The sequence below is a fragment of the Amphiura filiformis genome, chromosome 7 (assembly GCF_039555335.1).
Source record: "Amphiura filiformis chromosome 7, Afil_fr2py, whole genome shotgun sequence".
Lineage (NCBI taxonomy): Eukaryota > Metazoa > Echinodermata > Ophiuroidea > Amphilepidida > Amphiuridae > Amphiura > Amphiura filiformis.
The window spans coordinates 29,046,630-29,056,089 of record NC_092634.1 but is presented as its reverse complement, the minus strand read 5'-3'; the positions used below and the strand labels follow the sequence as shown (position 1 = coordinate 29,056,089).

General features: G+C 42.4%; 2 protein-coding genes across 2 annotated transcripts; one reads left to right on the top strand and one right to left on the bottom strand.

The window, feature by feature from the left end:
* Positions 1-260: 260 nt before the first annotated feature.
* On the bottom strand, positions 261-4,259 carry LOC140157771 (uncharacterized). Its single transcript, XM_072181019.1, has 3 exons — positions 2,792-4,259; positions 722-2,752; positions 261-415 (listed from the first exon to the last, which is right to left on the bottom strand). Exons 1-3 carry the CDS (start codon positions 4,257-4,259, stop codon positions 261-263), a joined length of 3,654 nt encoding a protein of 1,217 aa, XP_072037120.1.
* Positions 4,260-8,379: 4,120 nt separating this feature from the next.
* LOC140156332 (uncharacterized) lies at positions 8,380-9,207 on the top strand. The gene is made up of 2 exons (XM_072179305.1): positions 8,380-8,479; positions 8,706-9,207. The coding sequence occupies exons 1-2, from the start codon at positions 8,418-8,420 to the stop codon at positions 9,124-9,126; spliced, it is 483 nt and encodes a 160-aa protein (XP_072035406.1). The 5' UTR covers positions 8,380-8,417; the 3' UTR covers positions 9,127-9,207.
* Positions 9,208-9,460: the final 253 nt, after the last annotated feature.

The window sequence follows — 9,460 nt, the reverse complement described above, 5'->3', positions numbered from 1 at the left end:
GTCACTTGCAAGACCAAATGGATGTAACATTGTGGGAATTACTTGTAGCGTCACTTGCAAGACCAAAAGGCTGTATGTCACTTGCTAGACCACCGGCTGCATACGCTAGCTTGTCGCCAATGGTTATTGAAACTGGTAGTTGTATTTGTACTTGTACTTGTAGTACATACATGCATTTGCTATTTACATGTATACTGCTCACTAATTCCATTATCATGTGTCTAATTGTTCATTCAAACTGTTCAACATAGCAAAGTTCTTTACAAATCAAGTATCTTTCTTGGTTTGACTGGCCTTGATCTTAATCTTGTTTCACCAGCTTTGTGATTGATTTCTTCATCTTCCTGATCTTGATTTCTTGCTATTTCTTTGTTGATGTTTGATTTCATTGTTTCATTGACCTGCTGCGTACCATCTGCTTCCAACAATAGGCAAAGCTTGTGTACTGGTCTGGTAAGCACGCTGGTCTTTGTCTTTTATTTCACTTGCCGTACATAACCTTGGTTGTCCGGTAAAGTTTCCACGACTCTTCCAGTAAGCCATGTGTTTCTTGGTGCTGTTTCATTGACTATTAAGACAATGTCTCCTGTCTTCAGATTTCTCTGCGGAAGAATCCACTTTTGTCTTGAATGAAGTTGAGGCAGATATTCCTTTAACCATCTGCGCCAAAAGACATCTGCTAGGTATTGTACTTACTTCCATCGCTTGCGTACACACATACCTGTGTTCTCTGGAAAGACAGGGGAAAGGTTCTGATGTGTCTTGAGTAGTAACAGGTGATTGGGAGTCAAAGGTTCTAAATCTTGTGCATCTCCGGAGACCAGTGTCAATGGACGGCTGTTTATGATAGATTCTACCTCACAAAATAATGTTTGCAGACTCTCATCTGATAGGGTTTGTTCCTTGGACAGCATGACCATCAACTTGCGGATAGTTCTTATCTGGCGTTCCCAGATACCCCCGAAATGCGACGCTCCAGGTGGGTTGAACTTCCATTCGATATTGTTCTGTAACAGGTCGTTAGGGATTTTCTTCTGATTCCATTGACTGATTTCTTTACTTAACTCTCTTTGAGCTCCAACAATGTTGGTTCCGTTATCACTTCTTATGATCTTCACCTGACCCCTCCTGGCTACAAATCTTCTTATTGCAGCGATACATGAATCCGTGTCTAATGAATCAGCTTTCTCCATGTGTACTGCACGTATCGCCAAACATGTGAAGACTACACCATAACGTTTCAGGATGCTTCTTCCATGCTTAACTTCAACTGGACCAAAGAAATATATCCCTACCCTTGTAAAGGGAGGTTCCTCAGGCTGTAGACGGTCTTCGGGCAAGTCAGCCATTTTCTGTACCTGTCTCTTTGCACGCTGCTTCCTGCATATGATGCATCTATTGATTAGCTTCCGTGCTGCTGAGTTTGCACCTAGAATCCAGTAATGTTGTTGCAAATTTGCTAGCATGTGGTTTCTACCACAGTGCCCTGTGCTTTCATGGATTTGACGCAGAATCAACTCTGACACATATGAGTTTCTTGGCAAGATAACTGGATACTTCGCTTCTTCTGTCAGTGATGCTGCTCTTCGCAGTCTACCACCTACTCTAAGCAATCCGTCTTCCAACTTGGGGTCCAATCTGTAAATTGGACTAGATTTCTGGACTGTCACATGTACTTTGATACCCTGTGATTCTTGGTCAAGTTTGTCTTTGTTAGCTGTTGGTACTTCATTTCTGTTGGAAAGCAATTTGATTTCTTTGGCAAAATACTTGTGCTGCTCATTACGCAGGATGGCTTGTTCTGCGTCATGGATTTCTTGCACTGTTAGATCTTGCTTTGTTGTGAATTCATCACCCTTACTCTCCTCTGTACCTGTCACTGTCTGCTGATGTGTCTTTCTTTGACTAAGAAGCTTCTTCAATCTGAGCAACCATGCCACAGCTCTCTTCAGCTTGTGGTAATCTGAGTAATGCCCAAAGAATTGAGCAAAGGTTTCATAAGGCTCATCTGGCTTGTCAACTTGTACTGCATGCACTATCATGTTCTTCTTTACTTCAGGATCATCTGGTTCTATTTGTAAGTGTACATCTCGAACTGGCCATTCAGTCTCTGAGTCTTTGAGAAATTCTAGGCCACTAATCCAATTAGTATTGTCAACAAACTTCTTCACACTTTGACCCCGTGAGCAGATGTCAGCTGGGTTAACTTTGGTAGGCACATAGTACCATTGTGACACCTTTGTGTTCTCACGTATTTCTCCTACACGATTTGCTACGAATGTGTGGTATCTTGTCCTTTCATTGGCGATGTAACTAAGCACCGTAGTGCTGTCTGTCCAGAAGTAGATATTGTCTATTGGCATTTCTATCTCCCTGAGGATCATGTTACTCATGCGTACTGCTACCGTGGCGGCTGTTAATTCAAGCCTTGGTATAGACACTTGTTTTGTTGGAGCAACTCTTGACTTTGACATCACAAGTGATGTATGTGTCTCTCCACTGCTATTCTGCAATCGCATATAGGCGACTACACCATAACCAAACTCGCTGGCGTCAGAAAAGTTGTGAAGTTGTATATTGGTCGGTTTTCCAAATTCTGCTGGCTTGAGACACCTGCTTACTGAGCATGTTGACAGAATAGGTAACTCTGCCAACCATTGATTCCACCGTTTCTGATGCTCCAATGGGATTTCTTCATCCCAGCCGAGTTTTAGTTTGCACAGATCTTGGATGATCTTCTTGGCAGGCAACACTGCAGGTGAAACGAGCCCCAGTGGATCATATTACGAACTAACAATGGATAAGATGCCTCTTCTCGTAACTGGACGGTCTTTAACAGCAATCTTGAATCCCAATGTATCTGCCTCCACCTGCCACTGTAAGCCAAGAGCTCTTTCTGAAGGCAAAGTATCACACTCCAGGTTCAACTCTTTCACTTCTTTAGCTCGCTCCTCCTTTGGAATTGACTCCAAAACTTCACGATTATTTGAGATCCACTTAGTAAGTCTAAATCCACCTTGCGCACAGATTGAGATGAGATCTTTGGCCAAACATACTCCATCACTCACTGTCGACACAGATTGTAAACAATCGTCAACGTAGAAGTTACGCCTCACTGTATCACAGGCTTGCTTACTATAATGCTGCTGATTGTCTGCTACAGTTCTGTGGAGTGCGTAGTTGGAACAAGCTGGTGAAGATGTGGCACCAAATATGTGAACTTTCATCCGATACTCTTCTAGAGGTTGGTTCGTAATACATCCTGGCCACCACAGGAATAGTAGATAATCCATATCTGCTCTGGGCACTCTAACTTGCGAAAACATTCCCTGAATATCAGCCATTAGAGCAATTGGTTCTTGCCTAAATCTCAGCAGAACTCCTAACAATGTGTTTGTAAGATCCGGCCCCTGTATTAACTCGTCATTGAGACAGCAACCTTTGTATGTGACAGCACAGTCGTATACCACTCTAAGTTTTTGTTTTGCTGGGTGGTACACACCATGGTGTGGTACATACCACTTCTTTCCATCTTCTACTTCTAACTGCTCACTAGGGACCCTTTCTGCATAATCACTGTTTATTACATCTTCCATGAAGTTCTTGTAATCTTCCTTGAACTGTGGATTCTTATCAAGCTTCCTCTTCAAGTGCTCGGCTCTCTTGAGTGCTTGCACTCTGTTATCAACCATAGCTTTATTTCTATCTCTCAGTGGCAGAGCAATTTCATAATGCCCATCAACCAGCCTTGTGGACTCAGTTACCATGCCCATGAAGCGCTGATCTTCAATGGAAGGTTCTAGCATGTCTTCTTTACTTCTTTCACTGAAATCTTGATTGAACATGCTGGTCATCTTCTGATTTAAGTCTGCTCTGTCTTCTGAACTAAGCACACAAATCCTGTGTACTGATTCCCTTGGTACAGTCACTCTCTTTATAAGTCCATGTATTTCCCAACCAAGTGAGGTTTGACTGGCGAACGGGCCACCATCTTGGCTATGAATGACTTTAATTGGCTCCAATGCTTGTGGTACATTGTTTCCTATTAGCAGCTCTACTTTGTGTTTGACTTCAGGAACTTTGATTGCACAAAGATATGACCATGGTTCAAGATCTCTCTGAGTCACCAAGTCTTCTGTATTCACTGGTATATTGTCTTGTATATATGCTTCCGGTAACTCAATGCTATTATCACCATTCTCATCTGCAACTTCCAAGCCGTGCAACTTGATGGTGTTCACATTTTTCACACCATTCATTGTCTGTATACGAATCCTAGATTTTGTTCCATGTGCACCAAGTCTGTTTTTCAAACTTTCAGCACAGAACACAGCGGTGCTCTTATTGTCAAGAAGAGCATTATGTCGAGGTCTCTTTACCCGTCACCTTAGACTTTACCATTACGGGTACAACTGACATGGCTGACGTGAAACCTCCGGCACCAGTTAAACCACATGATGTGGAAGCATCAACAGGTTTTTCTTCAGGTTTTTCTCAGGTGGTTTCCTTTCCTGTGTAACACAGTAGGATGACTCCGTTTGCACGTCTTGCATTTCAGCCTTTTCGTGCAGTCCTTGGCTTGATGAGAAGCTTTCTTTAGACATCCGAAACAAAGACGCATTTTTCTAATGCTTGTCATTCTCTCTTCGTATGGCTTCTTCTGGAGAACTCTACAGTCTTGAATATTGTGTGATTTGTTGTCACAACTCAATACTGTAGCACCAAGTAGACGGAGATTTCTTGGCTTCATCGACATGTGTTGCCAAATTTATGCCTCTCGCCTTGCTGGTCTTAGATGGCTGTTTGGGAGTGCTTCCAATGTTTCCATATAGTGGATTACTCACTATCCTATTTTGCTTATCTATAAACTTCACAAACTCTCCAAACCCTGCTACTCTGGCTTGTTCTTGCATCACTTTGTCCGCCAAAATTCTCCATTGATTCCTCACACTATACGGCAGTTTGTTCAGTAGACATTTCACAGTACCAGAGTGGTCCACCTCATGGGCAAAATTCAGGTCTTGCATTGTATTCAAATATTCTCCCAAAACGATGGAAAACTTTAACCAAGACGGAGCATCATCCTTCTTCACATCTGGCCAATTTTCAGCCTTGCGTTTGAAAGCTTCTTTAATAACATACTTGTTACCAAACTTCGCAGTTAATGATTGCTTGGCTTCTTGATATGCATTTGGACCTCTATTTAAGAACTCCTTATCAATCCTGTTGGGCTCTCCACTTGTATACTGCTCCAAGTAGTATAGTCGGTCCATATCATTGCTTGTCTTACCCTCTACACTGTATCTAAAGGCCTGCATAAAGGTGCAAAATTGTAGAGGATCTCCGTTGTAGGGTGTCAATTCCCTTTTTGGCAAGGAAGTCATCATATGCTGCTGTAAGAGCATACTTGAAATAGTGTTTATTATAGCATCATCAGTACTATTTGGTACTTGTTGCCACACTTGTTGGCCTGGTACTTGTTGTTGCCACAGTTGTTGTTGGTCTGGTACTTGTTGTTGCCACGCTTGTTGTTGGCCTGGTACTTGTTGTTGCCACACTTGTTGTTGACCTGGTACCTGTTGTTGCCATGCTTGTTGTTGGCCTGATACTTGTTGTTGCCACACTTGTTGTTGGCCTGGTACCTGTTGTTGCCACGCTTGTTGTTGGCCTGGTACTTGTTGTTGCTGCACTTGCTGTTGTTGCTGCACTTGCTGTTGTCTTGGTACGTGTTGTTGCCACGCTTGTTGTTGGTCCGGTACTTGTTGTTGCTGCACTTGCTGTTGTTGCTGCACTTGTTGTTGGCTTGGTACCTGTTGTTGCTGCACTTGTTGTTGGTCCGGTACTTGTTGTTGCTGCACTTGCTGTTGTTGCTGCACTTGCTGTTGTTGCTGCACTTGTTGTTGGCTTGGTACCTGTTGTTGCTGCACTTGCTGTTGTTGCTGCACTTGCTGTTGTTGCTGCACTTGTTGTTGGTCCGGTACTTGTTGTTGCTGCACTTGCTGTTGTTGCTGCACTTGCCGTTGTTGCTGCACTTGCTGTTGTTGCTGCACTTGTTGTTGGCTTGGTACCTGTTGTTGCTGCACTTGCTGTTGTTGCTGCACTTGCTGTTGTTGCTGCACTTGTTGTTGGCTTGGTACGTGTTGTTGCCACGCTTGTTGTTGGTCCGGTACTTGTTGTTGCTGCACTTGCTGTTGTTGCTGCACTTGTTGTTGGCTTGGTACGTGTTGTTGCCACGCTTGTTGTTGGTCCGGTACTTGTTGTTGCTGCACTTGCTGTTGTTGCTGCACTTGCTGTTGTTGCTGCACTTGCTGACCTGGTACCTGTTGTTGGCATTGTTGCCATGCTTGTTGTTGGCCTGGTATGCTTGTAATGGCATATTTTTCTTCTCCACTCATGAACAACTCAGATATAGCTTTTGCTACTTCCAGTTCTGCAGTAATTTGCATTTCCTGTCTTTTATATTCTTCTTCTTTTAACTGCCTTTCTAGCTCTTGTTTTTTCATCTCATACTCATGGTTCTTCTTCAAGACAGCGGCTTTAGCGGTTAGTTCTATTTCTTTGTTCATTGCTTTAGCCCTTTCTGACCTACTAGTACTCGATGACACACTAATTGCATTTCTATATCTTGTTCGGTTTACCTGGGAAACGCTATCTTCAGGTTGTATATCACCGCCGCTGACGTTAATGTCTGTTTTCTTCATTAAATATTCACATCTTTCTCTCATGACAGCTGCCTTAGCGAGTACCATTAATTCTTTATTTTCGTCCATTACTTTTGTCATTTCTGTTTTTTGATACATTACTTTGTGGTCTTTTCTTTGTTGTTGGCCGAGTGAAGACACTGTCCTCCGATTGCCATTCGCCATCAATTATATCTGCACTTACTCCCTTTCTAATTGGCGGAACTTCAGGCCGAAATTCCTGCGTAGGACTAGGATGTCCCCATACGCTGTGAGCTCCACCAACATTATCAAATTGATCATCGTAACCTTCTGCCATAACTGGATTTAGGAATTATACGTGCTAGCTTTTGATGCTATAACTTGTACCAACTGACTCTTCAGTTCGTCTTTTTAGCTTTCATGTCCTAATGCATGAAGCTTACTGGCTCACAATAATTTTTGTACTGCTACTGGTACGGTACTAATTTCAATATCATAAAGTTCACGTATACCGGTACATTCTTAATTGCTGAAGTCAATTAAGTAGGATGTTTACTATAAATCCTGTCTGGCACCGTCTGGGTTGGCTGTGTGAGCAGCGCCACCAATTGTTCATGCTCAAACCACGTTTCTGGCTACACAAAACGGCAATTTATTTGACATTTGCCCGGGAATGGTCCATGATTTACGGCCTCGTTTTTCGTGACTATGGTACGGCTGTTTTACATCATACGAATACATTTCATGGTCCACACTGTAACGTACATGTTCTGGTATTCAGTTATTAATAACATGTACCAACTGGCAAGTCCCTTCACGGCGAATTTCATTAAATTCATACAAGTTTCTAACTTAGAATGTAGATGCCCATGGGCTCCACAAACTGATGTGTAATTGATGCTGTTGATAGTTACCAAAATCCACCGATTTATACTCCTTTTCTAATTGCTGGCTTAAAATAACTCACTCAGAAGCTTCTCTAATTCATTGTATACTATATTCTTGGTTCATATTAGCAGACGTGGCCATAATGCGGTAGAAAACGGTTAAAAACTTGGTTCCTCTAGTAACTCAGCATGCCATATTTAACACCGAAGGGACAATACATCGATCAATGTCAAAACAAATCTGAATATCGATAGATTGACAATCAAAACAAATCGAAAAACTTTCTGAACGCCGGAGGGCAGTATAACCACAAAATGAATAGTGAAAGCCCAAATTTGGCATTAACATTGATTGATTGATTGATTGATTTTGTTTGTTTGCATGTTCAGGGGGGCAAAATTTTTTGGCGGGCCGAGAGGGGGGGGCAAGCTACCTTTGGCGGGCCGAGGGGTTTATCCTCATTCTGACTCCACATCGCTGCGCGATGCGATGCTATAAAAACTGTAATCTGAGCCAGGTTTTTACGAGCTCAGCAGTGAAAATTCGCTTCGCGCGGTGGAAATTTTGGTCCGCGATGGAGTTGGAAAGTGTTCAACTTTTTCGCATCGCGCTGCGATAACGCAGCCGTGCACGCTTGTGATTGGCTGCTGGAAAATCAAGGTTGGCATGGTAGGCATGACCTTAAAAGGAGATGCAGACCCCACATATCTGGCGATAGATACACGGCTGAGTCTCAAAACAAAACTTGTATGTTCCAATTATACTAGGTCTGTATACTATAAACTGATATTTTATTTTTGTAACTTTTATGAATTGAATGTAGGTGCACAATCAAGAACCGCAAGCAATGCAGCCATATCTCTCGGAATGTTGTTGTTCATCGTGCTGGCAATAGTAGTTGGAATAGCGATATTTATTTTAAAGTGCCGGTAAGAATATAAATTTTACTTTCAGTGTAAAGTAGGGTTCCCGTAAGATTACGGGAAATGACGAAATACGGGCGTCCGTTAATTTACGGAACGTTTTTATTGTGTAATTATAGAGGTAGGTTTAGGGTTACGATTAGGACTTGTCTCATTATGATATGACATCATGATCTTCATCTGGTGATTTAATTTATTAGTTATTATTGTTCTTTTTTTTCTGTAAATGCAGACGAAACAAGGATACGCAACAACAGTCCAATAATTACGATGATAATACAATCAACTACTACACGAGCCCTGGGGCTGTCGGAGGCAGCAGCGTCAGTGTAAATGTACATAAGCCCAACGGCAATCTTCCCAAGACTGAAAATGAAGCTGCACGAGGTAAGGGGTTCGAGCCCCCGGATAGAAACTCCAATGGAGCCGCAAGAAATGTTCCAGACGAAGATGTGTATGAAGAGTTGAGGGACAGGCCACCACCAGGGCCGTACACGAGACTTAATTTGAATGACCGTCAGCCACCACCACAATATACTGACCTCAATGTGAATGGACACTCAATAGCAGATCCGAATCAAGAAGATTTATATGAACTTCCCAAAGATGGTCAAGAAGCGTATATCAATTTTTCTGTGCAAGATGCTGAGTAGTATGGTGAAAAGATTTAGTTTTGTGACAAGCATGTCAGTGTGAACATTGCATATAGGTTTGCCTTCAGCACTATAAAATTATAGGGGTATAAGAAGTATAATGTATTTCAAGCACTCATATTCTGAATCATCTATAGGCTTATATATCTTTGAATTATAGCATATATTTTGTCCGAATCACTTCTAAAAGATCCTGGGCGCTCACATCCTGGGGAACTAACCCTCGTTTATAAGTGAGGCATTGTTTTCAACACGTGTTGTGTGGGGTGCGTGCCGCGTGGGTGCTCTTGCAATCCCCTGTGGATTTTTGTAACGCCGTCCAATATGATTTTGG

Excerpts from the sequence above, each read along its gene's own strand:
- LOC140156332 (XM_072179305.1), top strand. The coding sequence starts at position 8,418 with ATGTTGTTGTTCATCGTGCTGGCAATAGTAGTTGGAATAGCGATATTT. Across the intron at positions 8,480-8,705 it reads ATATTTATTTTAAAGTGCCG|ACGAAACAAGGATACGCAAC; the intron begins GTAAGAATATAA and ends CTGTAAATGCAG.
- LOC140157771 (XM_072181019.1), bottom strand. The coding sequence starts at position 4,259 with ATGAATGGTGTGAAAAATGTGAACACCATCAAGTTGCACGGCTTGGAA. Across the intron at positions 2,753-2,791 it reads AGGCATCTTATCCATTGTTA|TGTTGCCTGCCAAGAAGATC; the intron begins GTTCGTAATATG and ends TTTCACCTGCAG. Across the intron at positions 416-721 it reads TGTCTTTCCAGAGAACACAG|ATGGTACGCAGCAGGTCAAT; the intron begins GTATGTGTGTAC and ends TGTTGGAAGCAG.